The following is an 18,147-nucleotide window of genomic DNA, read 5'->3' as shown; positions in this document are numbered from 1 at the left end:
TTTTCCAAAGTGGCTGCACCAACTTGCATTCCCACCAACAGTGGAAGAGGGTTCCCCTTTCTCCACATCCTCTCCAACACATGTTGTTTCCTGTCTTGCTAAATTTGGCCATTCTTTTTTTTTTAAATTTTTTATAAACATATATTTTTATCCCCAGGGGCACAGGTCTGTGAATCACCAGGTTTACACACTTCACAGCACTCACCAAAGCACATACCCTCCCCAATGTCCATAATCCCACCCCCTTCTCCCAACCCCCCTCCCCCCAGCAACCCTCAGTTTGTTTTGTGAGATTAAGAGTCACTTATGGTTTGTCTCCCTCCCAATTCCATCTTGTTTCATTGATTCTTCTTCTACCCACTTAAGCCCCCATCTTGCATCACCACTTCCTCATATCAGGGAGATCATATGATAGTTGTCTTTCTCTGCTTGACTTATTTCGCTAAGCATGATACGCTCTAGTTCCATCCATGTTGTCGCAAATGGCAAGATTTCATTTCTTTTGATGGCTGCATAGTATTCCATTGTGTATATATACCACATCTTCTTTATCCATTCATCTGTTGATGGTCATCTAGGTTCTTTCCATAGTTCGGCTATTGTAGACATTGCTGCTATAAACATTCGGGTGCATGTGCCCCTTTGGATCACTACGTTTGTATCTTTAGGGTAAATACCCAGTAGTGCAATTGCTGGGACATAGGGCAGTTCTATTTTCAACATTTTGAGGAACCTCCATGCTGTTTTCCAGAGTGGCTGCACCAGCTTGCATTCCCACCAACAGTGTAGGAGGGTTCCCCTTTCTCCGCATCCTTGCCAGCATCTGTCATTTCCTGACTTGTTGATTTTAGCCATTCTGACTGGTGTGAGGTGATATCTCATTGTGGTTTTGATTTGTATTTCCCTGATGGCTAGTGATGATGAATGTTTATTCATGTGTCTGATAGCCATTCATATGTCTTCGTTGGAGAAGTGTCTGTTCATATCTTCTGCCCATTTTTTATATGATTATTTGTTTTATGTATGTTGAGTTTGAGGAGTTCTTTATAGATCCTGGATATCAGCCTTTTGTCTGTACTGTCATTTGCAAATATCTTCTCCCATTCCATGGGTTGCCTCTTTGTTTTCTTGACTGTTTCCTTTGCTGTGCAGAAGCTTTTGATCTTGATGAACTCCCAAAAGTTCATTTTCACTTTTGTTTCCTTTGCCTTTGGAGACATATCTTGAAAGAAGTTGCTGTGGCTGATATAGAAGAGGTTACCGCCTATGTTCTCCTCTTGGATTCTGATGGATTCCTGTCTCACGTTGAGGTCTTTTACCCATTTCGAGTTTTTCTTTGTGTACAGTGTAAGAGAATGGTCGAGTTTCATTCTTCTACATATAGCTGTATGGACATTCCTTAAGAAATTAAAAATAGAGCTTCCCTATCACCCTGCAATTGCACTACTGGGTATTTACCCCAAAGATACAGATGTAGTGAAAAGAAGGGCCATCTGTACCCCAATGTTTAAAGCAGCAATGGCTATGGTCACCAAACTGTGGAAAGAACCAAGATGCCCTTCAATGGACGAATGGATAAGGAAGATGTGGTCCATATACACTATGGAGTATTATGCCTCCATCAGAAAGGATGAATTCCCAACTTTTGTAGCAACATGGATGGGACTGGAAGAGATTATGCTGAGTAAAATCAGTCAAGCAGAGAGAGTCAATTATCACATGGTTTCACTTATTTGTGGAGCATAACAAATAGCATGGAGGACATGGGGAGATGGAGAGGAGAAGGGAGTTGAGGGAAATTGGAAGGGGAGGTGAACCATGAGAGACTATGGGCCCTGAAAAACAACCTGAGGGTTTTGAAGGAGCGGTGGGTGGGAGGTTGGGGGAACCAGGTGGTGGGTATTGGGGAGAGCATGGATTGCGTGGAGCACTGGGTGTGGTGCAAAAACAATGAATACTGTTACACTGAAAATTAAAAAAAAAAAAAAGATATGGGTTTCTGAAACATCCTATGGCCGCAGTGTGAAAGGTACCTCGCAGCACCGTGGTGAGTGGAGGTGAGGTGGTCAGAGAAAGGGTTCCTGGTGCTTGCGTGTTGCCTGTGACACTTACCCAGGACTTGCCACAGCTTCCAGCTGGAGTCAAGTCTAACAGCACTGATTCCCAGGCCTGAAGCTGCCCTTCCTCACTGGCCGACCACGGCCCTCCTTCCCGAATGCAGGAACTTGGTCATGTCTTAATCACTGAATCATTAACAGCAGGAGGAGGTTTGCCAACCTGGCTGTCTCTAATGTCAACCACCCTTATTATTGATGGAAGATAAAGTGTTGTCCTTGCTCCCAAAGGCCCTGCCTTCTGGATTCTGAACACTTTGGAGAAAGAAAAAAAAAAAGGACTTGTAAATAACTGATCATTGCCAAGGTTAACCCCTTGGGAATTCCTTATTAGGAGTCGTTTAATGATAGCACTGTATGTAATGATTCTTTCATGGCTTAAGTGACTTGTTCCATTTGCAATAATACAGGAGAGCAGTTGATTAACATGGTTATTTAAAATTTTCTTAGTAACTATGTGTTTAGTATTAAGGTCAGTTGTGGATTTCTTTATTCAATTTGGGAGCTAAATCCTGAGATATTTCCTGCATATTCTATTCTCCTAAGGTCTCAGTAACTGGAGGCTGAAAGTTCATGATTTATTGTAGGAGGTATCACCTGATAGCTCTCAATTATCTTGTAATTTTAATTGCACGTGAGGATTTTTTTTTTTTCTTTTTGGCAGAACAAACAGCTGCTGCTCTTGTTGCCAGGAAGTTGATTTTTTAAAAACCATGGGCAATTTGAAAAAAAAAATAGATATTATCTAATACTAAAGCATTATATCTTCATTGGTGATACATTCTCAAGTCTAAGATCTTCCTCATGGCTGCATTTGGGGGTTTGACTTCCTACGAGGTTCTCTGTTGCAAAAGATCACTTTCTCCCTGAATATGGGCTCCTTTGGAATCCCCTCTGCCTCCCTCCTACATGCTCTTTACCTGCCTGTCATGTGCCTTTGTAAAAGGAAAATCCAATGAAGTTTAGATAAAGGGCACAATTCCGATTTGACCTTGAGGCAATGGGGGGCTGCCTAACCACTGGATGTAGTCTAGTGCCTACGGGCTTTGCTCTTTGTACCAAGTCTATGCAACTCCTTCTTGTTGTAATGAGGGCATTCTCCCCAACATGAATCGACAGAGCCCTAACAACACAGGTGAGATGATCCCCACAGAGGGTGTGGACTTGGAAATGATACTGGCATATTGACCTTCTTACCAGGAAGTGTGGACTGGTGATGTCATGACCCCTAACCTCCAACAGTCTTAGGGTGGCCAGATCATTTGAGTTGTGGGTGCAGGCGTTTTTATGCCTACCACTTTCTTCCCTTTGGTGGAAACCCTGAAGAGGGAGACTCTTTGGAGACATAAAAGAGATCACCTCAGTTCTTCAGAAGATCATCATCTTGCTATGAAGATTTGCAAAGATAAGATATCTGGAGAGAAAAAAACACTAATACATTGAATTGTCATATAAGCTTTTTGAATTAGGAGCTGAAGAGATGCCACACAGGGATATGACCAGAACAAAGGCAAATCGGTCCGGAATGTTTATTGAAGAGAAACCTGGGATCCGCTGTTGACACTTGCCCCACTAACTTCCCCTCAAATATTCAGTCAGTCACCAGATCCTACGGATTCTACCTCTTGACACTCCTTCCTTCAACCTCCGTCAGCCCCCACGCCATGCCCTCTGAGCTTGCCCCCGCCGGTGCCCCAGCCCCCTCTGAATCCATTTAGGCCTGTCACATTCTGCGCAGCGTGAAAGCTGCTCTGTGTGGAGCAGGCCTGGCTTTTGTACCTCACAGGGCCCTGAGTGAGGGCCACTTAGTTTATTTTGCCAGGCATTCCTACTGACTTTTGTTTTGTGCCTTGCCCCCTGAAGACCCCTTCAGACACTGCTTCATCCTCCTGCACCCTCTCCAGACCATGGCCTCGTTCCTTTGACTAAATCTAAAATCCTTCCATGTGTGTTCTGGATTTTGCACTTGTGGAGGAAGACCATAAAGTTGTTACCTCCAACATTACTGACATTTAACATGAGTGTCCCACCATAGGCTGCTGGAGACACTTTCTTTTCTTTTTTTTTAAAGATTTTATTTATTCATCTGACAGACAGAGAGAGAGCACAAGCACAGGGGTGGGGGCAGCAGGAAGAGAGAGAGGGGGAGAAGCAGGCTCCCTGCTGAGCAGGGGCTGATGCGGGACTCGATCCTAGGACCTCGGGATCATGATCTGAGCCAAGGGCAGATGCTTAACTGACTGAGCCACCCAGGTACCCGGACACATTCTAACAATGTCAGGAGGAAAGCTAAGTCCTTTGATAAGTGAAGGTGTAGGGAGGATTTTGTTGTTGGTCTTTTTTTTTTTTTTTTTTAAATAATTGTGTGTTTGTTTGCTTGTTTTTTAAAGATTTATTTATTTATTTATTTGACAGACAGAGATCACGGTAGGCAGAGAGGCAGGCAGAGAGAGAGGGGGGAAGCAGGCTCCCTGCTGAGCAGAGAGCCCCATGTGGGGCTCGATCCCAGGACCCTGAGATCATGACCTGAGCCGAAGGCAGAGGCTTAACCCATGGGGCCACCCGGTGCCCCCCAAAGTTAAAGTTAAAAATTATATTTAGCATTTTTTTCCTGAAAAAGTACTATGGTGAAGAGAACATTTCCCACAAACATGCCATATTTATTTATTTATTTATTTATTGATTGATTGATTGATTGATTGCAGGGGAGGGTAGGCAGAGGTGAAAGTAAGGAAACATTTCATTTAGGCAAACTTTGCTTTCCTTTCTTTTCTTTTTTTTTTTTCTTATAAAGTGGAACCCAAATTTGAGCTCCCTCTCCTCCAAGAAAACATACTCGATCAAAATGAGAAAAATGATTTGGAAATTAGTGGATTAAAAGAGCTCCCCAAATGCCTGACCTAATAATGTATGTATTTTGTACACTGTGTTTCATTTGGCAAGGCACACAGCCAACAGAGCTGTGAGATGACCCACTGAGTCTCTGAAAAGGTGGGTGACAGCATGAGCAAGGGGGTTTAGAAACACCAGCAGGTTCAGTGGTAAAACGTTGAAAAACAGAGTGAATCTGAAATGTTGTGACTTGGGTTGGGGCCATGGGCTGAGCAGTCAGGCCAAGAAATGACGCCATACTTTCCGCAGGGGGAAGATGACGGGCTGAGGAGAGTGTTGATTGACAGCTGAAAATCTGACTTGGCTTGATTGAAAACATTCCCATTTCTTCACTTTTTTGAGTTGTCTTTAGACACACAAGGCCTGTCTGTGACATATCTTTCAAAATTAACAATCTTCTGTGGGCTCAAGGTAAAGCCTTATTATACAGTGATATAAAATAAGAAGGTAAAGATGATTAAGGTGGCCCAAGGCATACAGTGATGTTACTTTTTTGAAATAGGACTGGATTTCAACTTATTTTTTCTTTTCTGTTGCCTCTCATAAAACCTTACTTGAAAATGAGTCAAGATCTCCGGTTAACCAAATCTTCAAGATTTCTGGTTAATTAAATCTTCAATATATACCACATTAAATGTTTTGGAGACCCTAGGTTACAGAATATTCTTTTTTCTTGTATAACTAAAGTTTTGGACTCTTTCACTAATACAACCCCACGGTGCCTTCTCCCAGATCCTGCCAACAGCCATTCTACTCTCTGCTTTTATGGTTTTGAGGATTTCAGATGTCTCATGTAAGTGATATGTAGTATTTGTCCTTTTGTGTCGTGTTTGTCCTCCAGTTTCTCCGACATTATCTCAGATGGCAAGATCGCCTTCTTTTTTAAGTCTGTAGTATTGTAGAGCATCCCATTTTCCTTATCTGCCCGTGGACATTGAGATTACTCTCATGTCTTGGCTGTTGTGAATAATGTTGCAATGAACATGGGAGTGCAGATAGCTCTTTAATATCTGATTTCCATTCCTTTAGATATAGGATCATAAAAGGGATTGCTGGATCATCTGGTAGTTCTATTTTTAAATTCTTCAGGAGTCTCCATACTGTTTTTGACAGTGACTGCATCAACTTATATCCCCACAGGGACAAAGATTTTCTTTTTTCCACATGCCTCCTAACACCTGCTAACTGTCGACACCATTCTAACAGGTGTGATGTGCTATCTCATTGTAGTTTTAAAATTTTTTAAAAATTTTATTCATTTATTTATTTGAGAAAGAGAGAAAGAATGAGCAAGGTGGTGGGGTAGAGGGAGAGGGAGAAAAAGACTCCCCATGTGAGGCTCAATCCCAAGGCCCTGAGGACATGACCTGAGCTGAAGGCAGTCCCTTAACCAACTGAGTCACCCAGGTGTCTCCTCATTGTACTTTTGATTTGCATTTCCCAGATGATTAGTGACATTGAGCACCTTTTCATGCACCTCGTGGTCCTCTATATGCCTTCTTTATAGAAAAGTCTATTTTTTGGGCTTATTTTTAAATCATGTAATTCTTTGTGTTTGTTGCTGTTTTAATTTTTTATTATTTTTTAAATATTTTAATTTATTTATTTGACAGAGAGAGAGATCACAAGTAGGCAGAGAGGCAGGCAGGGTGGGGGGAAGCAGGCTCCCTGCTGAGTAGAGAGCCTGATGTGGGGTTCGATCCCAGGACCCTGAGATCATGACCTGAGCCGAAGGCAGAGGCTTTAACCCACTGAGCCACCCAGGCACCCCTTCTTGCTGTTTTTAAAAATCAAATTGTATGAGTTCCTTTATATATTCTGTAAATCAACCCCTTATCAGACATACAGTTTGTAAATAATTTCTCCCATTCTATAGATTGCCTCTTCATTTTATTCATTATTTCCCTTGCTGTGCAAAAGCTTTTCAGTTTGACGCAATCCCATTTGTCTATTTTTGCATTTGTCACCTGTGCTCTTAGTGTCATAGCCAAGAAATCATTACCAAGGCCAACATCAAGAAGATTTTTTTCCCCTGTGTTTTATTCAAGGAGTTTTATATTTCAGGTCTTATGTTTAGGTCTTTAGTTTATTTTGAGTTAATTTTTAAATTTTTTAAAAAGATTTTATTTATTTATTTGACAGAGAGAGAGAGATCACAAGTAGGCAGAGAGGCAGGCAGAGGCAGAGGGGGAAGCAGGCTCCCTGCTGAGCAGAGAGCCCGATGCGGGGCTCAATCCCAGGACCCTGAGACCATGACCTGAGCCCGAAGGCAGAGGCTTAACCTACTGAGCCACTCAGGCACCCTTGAGTTAATTTTTTAAAAATATTTATTTATTTTAGAGAGAGAGCGCAGGAGCATGAGGATGGGCAGAGGGAGAGGAAGAGAGAGGATCTCAAGCAGGGTCCCTGCTGAGGACAGAACCTGGTGCAGGGCTCCTTATTACGACCCTGAGACCATAACCTCAGCTGAGATCAAGAGTCAGACCCTTAACCAACTGAGCCACCCAATTTTGAGTTGGTTTTGGTGTAAGAAAAGGGTATAATTTCATTCTTTCGCATGTGGATATCCAGTTTTCCCAACACCATATATTAAAATGACTACCTTTTTTCCCATTGTGTATTCTTAGGCCCTTGTCAAATATCAGATGACCATTGGTTGACCATATATGTGTGTTTATTTCTGGGTTTTCTATTCTGTTCCACTGGGTCTATATGTCTTTTTTAGTGTCAGTACCCTACTGTTTTAATTGCTATAGCTTTGTAATACGGGTTGAAATTAGAATGTATATTGCCTCCTGCTTCATTCTTCTTGCAGAAAATTGCTTTCATTATTTTTTTGTGGTTCCATATGAATTTTAAGATTTTTTTTCTATTTCTTTAGAGATTGACATTGGGATTTTGATAGGGATTGCACTGAATCTGTAAATCATTTTGGGTAGTCTGGGCATTTTAACATTGCTTCTTCTAATCCATGACCACAGATATCTTTTCATCTGTGACTGCTTTATATTGTTTTACAGTTTTTAGTGCACTGATCTTTTGTCTTCTGGGTTAAGCTTATTCCTAAATACCAGAATAATTTTAATACATCAAATATTACAGTAATATTTATAATTCTAAATGTCTACTTAAATACATAGTATAAAATTCAAAATATCTTTCCGGCGCATTTTAATTTGTAGTTATAATAGAAGGACATTAAATCGGAATCAGCATTCCTTGTGATGTTGTCATTTTTAAATGATCATCCTGTGCTTAAAAAAAAAAAAAAAGTTGAAGGGGGAGAAAGGGTAGATGCCCTTTCTCTCCCTTTCAGAAGAAATGGAGTGAGCCCCCGGGGCAGCCACCAGATTGGGAGAGCTGGGCATACGGTGTTGAGGCACAATGCAATGAGACTAATTTCCTCATACTAATTGTCAGCAAACTAGGCCCTTCACTCATCCCTGGCCATTAGGGAAAAATTATGGCGCTTTCAAGAGGAAATGCTAAAAGTTAAAGTCAACTGGTGGTATTGCCCTAGTCTTTGCCTTGGCATATTACTTTGGGGGTCCATGTTTTCTCATTCCCAAACTGGGACATGTTGTTGATAACAGGAGGGACTGTTGAAGTACGGAATCGTCCTGGAAAACATTTCAGAAGTCCAAGAATAGAAAATGTTAAAACCCAAGTATCACAGAATAGACATGTTCAAAAATCATCTTTATCTTTGATGGGGGATGGGAGGTAAGATCTGAGAAATACCAAGGTCTCCGGATAAGGTGGCACCGGGCCTCTATTCTCAGTTTATATGGGCTACATGGTACATCAACCGAATAATACTATTGACACTTTAATCTGTGTGGTGGGAGAGAACCAGAAGCTGGACTAAGCATGGGCTCAGCCTTCCTATAGTTTGGATCCAAATTTTATCTCTATTACTGTTTGACCTGGGCCTAGTTACATAAACTTTGCGTGAATCCCTGAAGTTGTGGTTCATAATAGTATGTGCCTCACAGAGTACGAATTTTAGGAGAGGCGTATAAGAGCCTTAGCGTTGGGCCAGATACACAGTAAGCGCTGTTTTATCCATTAGCATTAAAGCACTTTAAAGACAAACATTTCACCCACAGGCCCTTTTAATGGGACAAGCATACTATGCAGGGGCGACAATTGCAGGGGGCTCTAAGTTGCAGGAGTCTCTAAGGAGTGGAGCTGGAGAAAATGCATTTGGTACTACGCCTGCCTGCTGGGAAAAGTCGTTATTGGCTGGAGGGAAAGGTGAGCCCTGTGTGCCTGTTTGCGGGGGTAAAGGGAATGAATGTACCACAAGCCTCTCCTCCTCCAGGGCACGCTCATGCTCCCAGACGGTTACTAAACGGCTTTCCAAGTTCTCAGCTGGTCCTCTAAATGAAATCTGAGCAAACATTTAAAGAATATCCGTTTGAGCCAAAGTATTAGCCTGCCCTTGGCAACTACACGTGGGGCAGGCCGGGCTCATACAACAGATGCTTGTGTCGCGCCTATGTGCAGGCATCGTTCTCAGCGGTTTACGTGCATCAGCTCACTCAAAGGCATCGCGGCCCTGGGAAGTAGGTGCCCTTCACATCCCCCTTCTGCAGAAGCCTGCCAAGGTCAGGCAGCCGGCGAAGGATGGGGCCAGCGCGGTGGGCCACAGCGGGAGCGGTGGGCCACAGCGGGCGCCTTGCGCCCACCTCGCCAGGGAAGGGGACCCCGGGAATCCGGTGCCTGCAGCCACGCGAGGACGGCTGTGGGCAGGGGGCGCGAAGGGGCAGGCTGCGCCGGGCATCCCCTGCGCGCGGAAGCGCAGTCCTTAGCAGGAACGTTCTGGAACTCCCCTGCGCAACCATGGGCGGGGAAAGCCCAGGTCCGGCTGAGACCCCACCCGTAAGAGCGTGGCCGCCTTAGAAGGTCCCCCGCGCCGACAAGTCGCGGGCGAGGGGCGCGTGCACGGACAAGACCGCACTGTTTAGCGCACGCGCACACGAGGGCGCACGCTCGCCCGCCGCCCAGGATGAGACGGAGGCATGGAAAGTTCCAGCTGGTTCGAGAACCGTAGGTAGCTGGAACGTTGGCGGCAGGGTCGGAGGCGGAGTGCGGCCCGCGCTGGCCCCTCCTGGCGGAACCCCCGGCGCCGCCCCCGCGCAGCGGCTGTGGGGCCAGGGGTCCCGGCGGGGGTGGCGCGCCTGGGGGAGAAGGACTGTCGAGGGGGCGCGGCGCGGCCGCCTTGAGGAGGGAGCTGGGCGGGGCGCGCAGGAGGCGGGGCGCGCTGAGGGGGGCGTGGCGGGCCGTCTGCGCAGCTGCCAGAGCCTTAAAGCCCGGGCTCGCTCGGCCGGAGCGTGCTTTCGCCGCCCGGGAGCCTTCCGGCCCAGCTGTCCGTCCGGCCCTCGCGGTCCCCGCCCCTCCTGCGTCCCGGGAGCCGGCTCGCTCCGGAGCCGCGCGCGGTGCGACCGGGCATGCCCCGCTACGAGCTGGCTTTGATCCTGAAAGCCATGCAGCGGGTAAGTGACCTTCCCCCCAGAGCCCGCCTTCCCGCGCGGGCGCCCCTCACCCCCTGCCGCTAGGCCGTCGCCCCCCGCCCTCCCCGTGCGGCCGGGGTGGCGTGGGGGGGGCCGGGGCCGCGGGGGCGGGCGGCGGGCGTCCGCGCTGAGGGGGCGCGCGTGGGCCGGCCGGCGCGGCGAGGCCGCGTGCGCGCGGGAGGCGGGGGTGTGCCCGCGCGGGAGCGCGGCCGCGGGAGGGTGTGCCTCGCACGCGGCCGGCCGGCGGGGCGGGCGGGGGGCGGGGCGGCCGCGGGAGACCCTGGAAGGTCCGCGGGAGGACACGCGCGAGCGCCCGGCCCCGCGCCCGCCGTCGCCAAGCTGCCTCGTCGCCGGCCCCGCCGCCGCCGCCGCCCGCTCCGCCTCCACACTAGCGCCCGCCGGCCGCCCCGGAGCCGTCCGCGCTCAATAAAACGTTCTCCACAGCGTGGTTTGTGCAGTTTTCTGGACCACGGGCGCTTCCGACCGATCTCCCGTTAAAAAAATCTTTGACTTCTCTTTTTCTGACTTCAGCGAAAATCCTGCTCCGGGTGCCCTTAGCCCAGTTTCATTCATCCGAGTTGTGGCCTTTTTTGCGCCTTCCGGAAGAAACTTTTCTCCCCCCCCCGCCCCCCCCCCCCCCCCCCCCCCCCCCCCCGCTTTTGATTGATCTTGAGGTAGGGGATTTCAGGTTTGGAGGGATGCTAAGCGAGCCTGCAGCCCCTTCGTTGCAAGTGATGGTGTGGCCGAGGACAGGGCCCCGCGGCCCGGAGGCAGCTCTTCGTCCTCTGTGCTGGGTCAGGTACTCCACAAGCCTTCGCCGAAATCCCCATCCTTCCCGTGAATTCGGTAACGTAGAGTGTGGTGTGTGCCCCCCTCCACCTCACCCCCCCCCCCTTCGCCCAGATACGATAATGAATAAAAGCTCTACCATGTCTGAACTTTGCAAGCAGAACTTTCGACAGCGCTAGAATCATGCTTTGGGTCCACTCGGAGGAGTAGCTATTCACTGAAGTTTGGTTGAGCTTAAATTTAGGCCTGGCTTCACGGTCCAACTTCTATAGAAGAGCCGGGGGTCACGGGGCGTTAGGAGATGGTTAGTCACCGCACACCCAAAAGCCGGAGAGGACACCAGTCCCTCGTGACGAGGTCTAGAGAGGTTGGTCAGGCGTGCCATTGTGTCCCCAAGCTTGTTCTCCCAGAATTTGGGAAAAGATAAGATTGTATTGTTTAGCCTCTGGAATATTCCCCTTTCCTGGCCCTTCTCCCTCCACGCTGAGATGTTACTGCTTAAGGAGAATAGAAACAAGGAAAAACGGGAAGCCTAATTTTAAAAAGGAAACATTTTAAATTATGTAGGCATTGGTTAAGCCCTCCCTTTAACCGGTGCTTTTTAGGCAATATACCATAGAGCCTGGAAAATGTGGTTATTGAAATTTATCTTACCTTGTTTTAGGGACCAAATGGGTAGCATTAGTCAGAGTACAGGCATAATATTTGTTTATTCCATAAGCCTTTAAAATGAAAACTCCACACTCTTTGGTTTTAGTGTAGCTGCCAGGTACATCTGTTAGTTAAGGGGGCTCCAAGCAGAGTAGTTTAAATGTATTTGCTTTACATGTTACTTGTATTTCTTTGTATCCTTTTTTTTTGTGTGCTCCTGTATGTGGTGCAAACATTTCTTTAGTTCAGGTAAGACCCATAGTGCAGTGGTGAAAATGATAATTGAATACTTTCCCTGAAGTCTCTGAGGTGGGGGGGGGGGGGCAACCCATTAACAGAAAATCAAGGTGAACAACTCCTTGGAGGAGGCCTCCGTGGGTGCGGATAGGACAGTGTAACAACCGTGAAGTTGTGTCTGAAGAGTTCTTGACCTGAATAAAGTCAGATTAAACAACAACAAAAACCTCTCTCTCTCTTTTTTTTTTTTCTTCTGTTCATTAAAACTAGATTTGGAGTAGGCTGTAACTGTATAACAGACATTTCCTGGTTTTGAATGATTTTGATTTCGACTTAGGAAAATGGGGTTCTAAAATAAGACCAATACTTGGTGGGGGGTGGGGGGATGAATGAAAATGTTCACATTAGGTTTATGTGATGCTGAAATGCTACTTGTGAGCTCCCACACCTTTGGCAGGCCTGGAGAACCCCAGTTCTAGTCTGTGGCAGTTTGTTTCGTCTGCTGGAGGCATGTAGTGACGCCTCAGTTGCGAGTGGCATGTTTTTCATATTTTTAGATCCTGAAGTGTACATCCCCTTTAACGGGATGGTTTAACCCCCATCTACTCACTGCTGTGTCTTGGGATTGAGGAAACGGGCTTATATTGACGACTCTTAGAGCAAGCGTGGAAGTTGAGACTGATGTAGTTTTCCCAGCATTTTTTGTTTCGATTCCCTGAGGTGTCTTCCTTTCTGTTTCTTTTTTGTAGTGCTCTAGAAGCCTGAAGAGCATTCCTGGTCTCTTTGGATTGCGTTACTCCCTCCTCCCCTATTTTACTTCTTTCCACCCCTAGCTGGGCTCCTTAAAAATGAGCATACAAGAATTTTTAAATTGAAAATGCAGAAACTCTGTTAAGGCTCTCAGCATGTCTTGTATGGGAGACCCCTTGCGTTGTAGCACAGTTAGCTGTGGGGGTTCCCCTTGAAAGGTTTCAAGGTATAATATACAGAATGAGTCCTCCTTGAACCGTACAATTTTGTGTTGATCAGTCACTTAGAATTTCCAGTGCTGTTTTTCTCAGTTTGCAACTGGGAGTTAAATGAGTCTGCTTTTGTCACATATCCAGGTTTCTGCATTTCTGAATATAGTTACCAATCCTCCCAAGAAGAAATTTTGGGAGGTGATTTGCAGGTGCCCTTTAGCTGGAATGTTGTCTCAGTTTTGTTTCTCCCTAATTTTTACTATGAAAAAAGTTGTCTCATTTTTGTTTCTCCCTAACTCGTAGTATGAAAAGTAGGTAAAAGTGTGGCTAAATTCTGCAACTGGACGTGGTCATGTAATGGGTAATGTTGTGAAACCAGGCCTTCAGAGGTGATGATTAAAGCCATTTGAAAAGGTTGTTGCTTCGACCAGTCTTAGACCACATTTATAGAAGGGTCCCTAGAATAAAAAGATTTGAGTCATGTTACACCTATATCAAGATAACATCAGAGGAGTTCTCTAACAACTGAAAAAGAAATGAACTGCCTTTGCGGAGAGTTCTCTGTTCACCTCTGCCTTGTCCTCTTGCAGTGGGAATGTTCAAGTGAAGAAGAGAGGTTATGCATTGGTGGTGGGTAAGGTCTGATGCTGCTTTCTGAGGACCCTTCTCTGGAGAGGCTGAGGAAGTGGCTGATGTCCCTTCATTTCACCTTGAAATTAGACTTTAAATATTGGCATTTAATTTCAGGTAGAAGACAGAACTGCCGATACATGAATGATAAAGCCCCGTACTGTGTAGAGAAGCCTAGGAAAAGATGTATAAACTGTATAAAATTTTTACTCTTAGGATGGGTTCAGGAAGAGGAATTTTGAGGTTTAAGGAAAAAAAAAAAGATCTGTGCAGAACATTTATATTCTGTGGTTACTTAGTTTAGGAACTTTTTAAGTTTAGGAGCATTTTAATTATCATGTCTCAGTATGTTTACCCAGAGTTGGCATATTTAGAGTTCTGAAAGCCCTGGACACATATTTTTCCTGAAGTTTTCTCAGTTGCTACTCAGGAATTTTTACATGAGGAATTAAAGATTAATGGTTTCAATAATAACTAGTTTAACTGCTAAATGAATCCTTATGTGTTTGATAAAATAGCATTATGTATCTTCTATGTATTTTCCTAAGAGGAGTAAAAAAGCAGATAGGTATTTTGGAGATCTTGAGTTCTTTTTCTTTAAAACAGAGTTCACCAGTTACTTTATGTTTAATATTCCTTATTTTAAATTTCATTGAAAAGCAGATTATATTTTAAATTTTAAAAAATCACTCATTGAAGTAGTTCTTTGTGGGTGAAGCGTTTTATGTTGTAATCTGAGTTTATTTATTTATTTTATTGTTAAATTGAGAAATACAAGTGGTAGTAATATTCCAGTTCTTGATACATGGAAAGCCGTAGGTTTTCTGACTCTGCGGTAAGAGTCTTTGGTTTTTCTTTAGTCAAGCCTTTCTGATTAGAAAGACTGGCAGAAGTTTTGTATTTGCTCTAGAGTTGTATCCCAGGTAGGATCTTGTGAAAGAAATGCATATAAAATGTTTACAGTTTTAGATAACTTTTGGAGATGTAGATAAACTCAAGTATGGGACTAGCCAAACACAGGTCATTGTAGCTTCGCTTGGTGGCAACATTTGGTAACGAGGAAATAGTAACATTTCTGCTCTCAGATGGTAGCAGACCAAAGTCCAAAAGGAAATGTCTTTGTCCTAGCTGTCAGGTGGCTAAGTTAGTTTTTTTCCTTCTAATGGGCCCTCTTTGAACAGCTTAATAATAATCACCCTTTGTGTTTTGTCTGCTTGAAACCAGACAACTTAAAATAGTTATCCAGTAATGAAAGACTTGAGCCTTGTGGGCAATGTTATACTCTCATTTGGTATTACAGTTTTCTTGGGTTACAGCTCATTGCCGCAGCAAGTGATTGAAGAAGGAGTCCTGTTCCTGCCCCTGAGCTACAGCTAAGGTACAAGGAGTGGCTTGGGGGTAAGGAGTCCTTCCTCACCAGACGTGGTTTGTATTTATTAAGACTGCTTGTTGGAAGTTGACATTCTGCACTGATTTTTTCCCCCTTAATTGTTATTCATGACTCATACATTCATTACTGATGTTTATAAGTTTTTTAAAATCTAGGAATTTATGTGCAGACTGCTGTCGAATCTTCTTACCTTTAGATTACAAAATCACTTGAAAAAGAAATAGCTTGAAAGCAGTGAGGGACAGACTCTAAGGTAATAATTTTCGTCTAGCGCCTTTGCTGTGTTGTAGTACAAGTGTAATTTTTCTGTTCAAGATAAAGATTACCTCTTTTTAGTGGAAGACAGTATTCTTAACCAACAGGGATTATTGTCAACACATGTAGTTATCTCTCAGCGGAATCAAATTTAAGGAATTAGTCAAATTGAAGGAAATCATTCAAATTTAATGAACATCTGGTAAGTTATTAATATATTTAAAGGAAAAACTACCCTCAGAAGTTTAGAAGAGGACAGTTAATCCAGTTCTCTTATCTTCGTTGTTCTGTCAGAGGAGGAGCTGGCAAATGGTGGCTCACAGGCCGATTTAAACCTGCCACCTGTATTTTATGGCTCGTGAGCTAAGCAAGGATTTTTCAGTTTTAAGTTGTAGGAGAAAAAAATTCAAAAGGATAATTTATGACATGAAAACTCTTAGGAGATTCAAGTTTCAGAGTCCATAAATGTAGGCGTATTGGAACATAACCCTGTTCATTTGTTTATATTTTTCCTCTTGTCCTTTACAGAAGAATTTGCTGACCCTCGATTAGGAATATACAAATAATTTCATAGGTTCAGTATTTCTCGAAGCTTCTTATGGTGCTATTTTCTGACATTTCTGCTTTGATTCCTTCCTTTCCTTCCTTGTATTTCTATACCTTTCACCTTCGTATGGATGATTTGCCTTTTCTTTGTTTCTTTCTTTCTTTTTTTTTTTTTTCGTAACAAGCTAAGAACCCTGGCATTTTGTACTCTCTTGTGTGCTGGTCATAACCTCCTGGATGTTCCCTTGGCACTGCAAACTCAGTATAGTTCAAAATTGAGTTGCCTGCCCTAAAACTTGTCTTAACGGTTCATGACTTCTCTGTCTTCCGTCACCTGTGGCTGAACAAATTCAACTCCTTATATTCCTGTAATCCCAATCCCACGTAGTCTTCTCTGCTCTAGTTGAAGCACTAATATTTCTAGTTTGATTCTTGCAGTTTCTTAGCCGGTCTATTTAACGCAGAGCCGAGAGAGGATGGTTAATGCCTGTCTTGAATGCGCTTCTTGGAGTGCAAAAAATAGCTGTTGTGGAGACACTTTAAGACAATTGAGATTTCATTTGAGATTCATTTTTAGCAAGGAAATAATACAAAGCATTGTGTAGTGGTGGCTTTCTGATTACTTTAATACCCTTCCGTAACAGTTCAGTGTGTCAGCACTGTTGCCAAATACCAGCACCCTTGGTTTTTACAATGACCTTCAAACTGAAGTCTGGCATAAAAGGCCACCTCTGATGGGACCCCCCTCTTTTTTTTAAACTTCATCTCTCTGTTTCTTTCATTCTCCTTTCTGTATATCAAGTAAACAACCTGTTGCAAATCCCCATAAATACCATTACCTTTCATTTTCTTCGGTGCCTGTGTCATACTGCTTTTCTTAGAATGCCCTTCCTCTCGAAATTACCCATGGTCCACGTGAATACTTGCCTGAAGTCCATTTTATCTCATTTCGTACATTAAAAAATATATATATATTGAGGCCCTACACTGTTAGCAGTATAGACTATAACCTTTCCTTTGGATTTGCATGGTGTTTTCCTGTGTCTTATCACATGGATCACTTTCTTATTGTAGTTAATCGGTGAATGTTCATCTCCTTTGCCAGATGACAAATTCTTGAGGGTTCAGCCTGTTTCATTTCTGTCCTCTGCTCTGCATTGCACATGTCCATGTTCACTTAGCTACCTTAGCAGGATTCCTGCTCTCATCTCTGAAACGTTGTGGGTGATAGCATGCTGACCTCTCGTGTTAGTAAGTTGTTTTCAAGTCTGTACACTTGGCTTGCACTGGGCAAGGTGTATGTTTATCTGCAGTTTTGCTGGTTTCCAAGAATATTTCATGGCAGGTAATATGTAAATAATTTTAAATATCACGTGAACTGATGAAATGAGTGCATAGACCTTTTTTTTTTCCCCCTGAAAACCAAGTTGGATTCTTTGGAAAGACTTGATAAAGGTGAGTTACTAAAATAATGCTTGTAGAATTAGACATGGCTGCAATATCTAAAAGTTTGGGAGGAAGAAGAGCCTAGTCCCAAAGGATTTTGTATGTAGACTGCTTTACAAGGATTTCTGAAAGCTTTCCACTTTAATGAAACTGAAAATGGAAAATTTGTAGATGATGCATCTATAGGTGTGGTTTAGCTCAAGCAGAAGGAACTTCAATCAGCAAGGAGCTCCTCCTCATCGGTCTCATTCTCCAGGTGCTTTCACCCCATGTTAAGATTGGCAAATACATGTACATTTATGGGTTAAACTTAAATAAAATGTTTAAGGTACGTATGTATGATATTTTGATTTCCTACTTTAGCTTTAATCCATTTTTTTTGCTTGTTATTTTTGGGTATGATTGTTTTGGTTATGAAAGCTTCTTTAGTAAGTACTCTGATTTTTGTTTTCTAAATGAATAGAAGAACGTAAGATCCTCAAATGAAGATACTGGTTATGTTATGTCGGAATAAACCAAAGAACTGGCACTGGGAAACTAGAAAGAGCTAGAGACAGATCGACTGGTTTTGCTTCCTGGCACCTGCCTCCTAGGGATCTTAACTGTTTTGGATCTTCATTTCCTCACTGTAAAATGGGAGTGATCTCTAAGATGGAGAGTCTGAAGATAAAGTGGTAACATGACCTTGGATGTAATAGGTGTTCAGTGTGTCACTGAAG

General features: G+C 44.0%; 2 protein-coding genes across 2 annotated transcripts in view; both read left to right on the top strand.

Annotated features, from left to right (window-relative positions):
* Window positions 1-9,635: 9,635 nt before the first annotated feature.
* Window positions 9,636-18,147, top strand: part of MRPS6 (mitochondrial ribosomal protein S6) — a 66,754-nt gene continuing 58,242 nt past the window's right edge. The window contains 3 exon segments of the mRNA XM_045084553.1: window positions 9,636-9,890; window positions 10,063-10,442; window positions 10,444-10,504. Of these exon segments, the coding sequence (XP_044940488.1) occupies window positions 9,636-9,890; window positions 10,063-10,442; window positions 10,444-10,504 (696 nt within the window).
* Window positions 10,373-18,147, top strand: part of SLC5A3 (solute carrier family 5 member 3) — a 33,748-nt gene continuing 25,973 nt past the window's right edge. The window contains exon 1 of the mRNA XM_004757529.3: window positions 10,373-10,504. The gene's annotated coding sequence lies outside the window, so the exon portion shown is untranslated. The remainder of the gene's footprint in view (window positions 10,505-18,147) is intronic.

This window comes from Mustela putorius, unplaced genomic scaffold, assembly GCF_011764305.1.
Source record: "Mustela putorius furo isolate JIRA1106 unplaced genomic scaffold, ASM1176430v1.1 tig00000765_pilon_pilon_pilon, whole genome shotgun sequence".
Lineage (NCBI taxonomy): Eukaryota > Metazoa > Chordata > Mammalia > Carnivora > Mustelidae > Mustela > Mustela putorius.
Note: the sequence above shows the minus strand (reverse complement) of the source record. Positions and strands in the feature narration are given on the sequence as shown.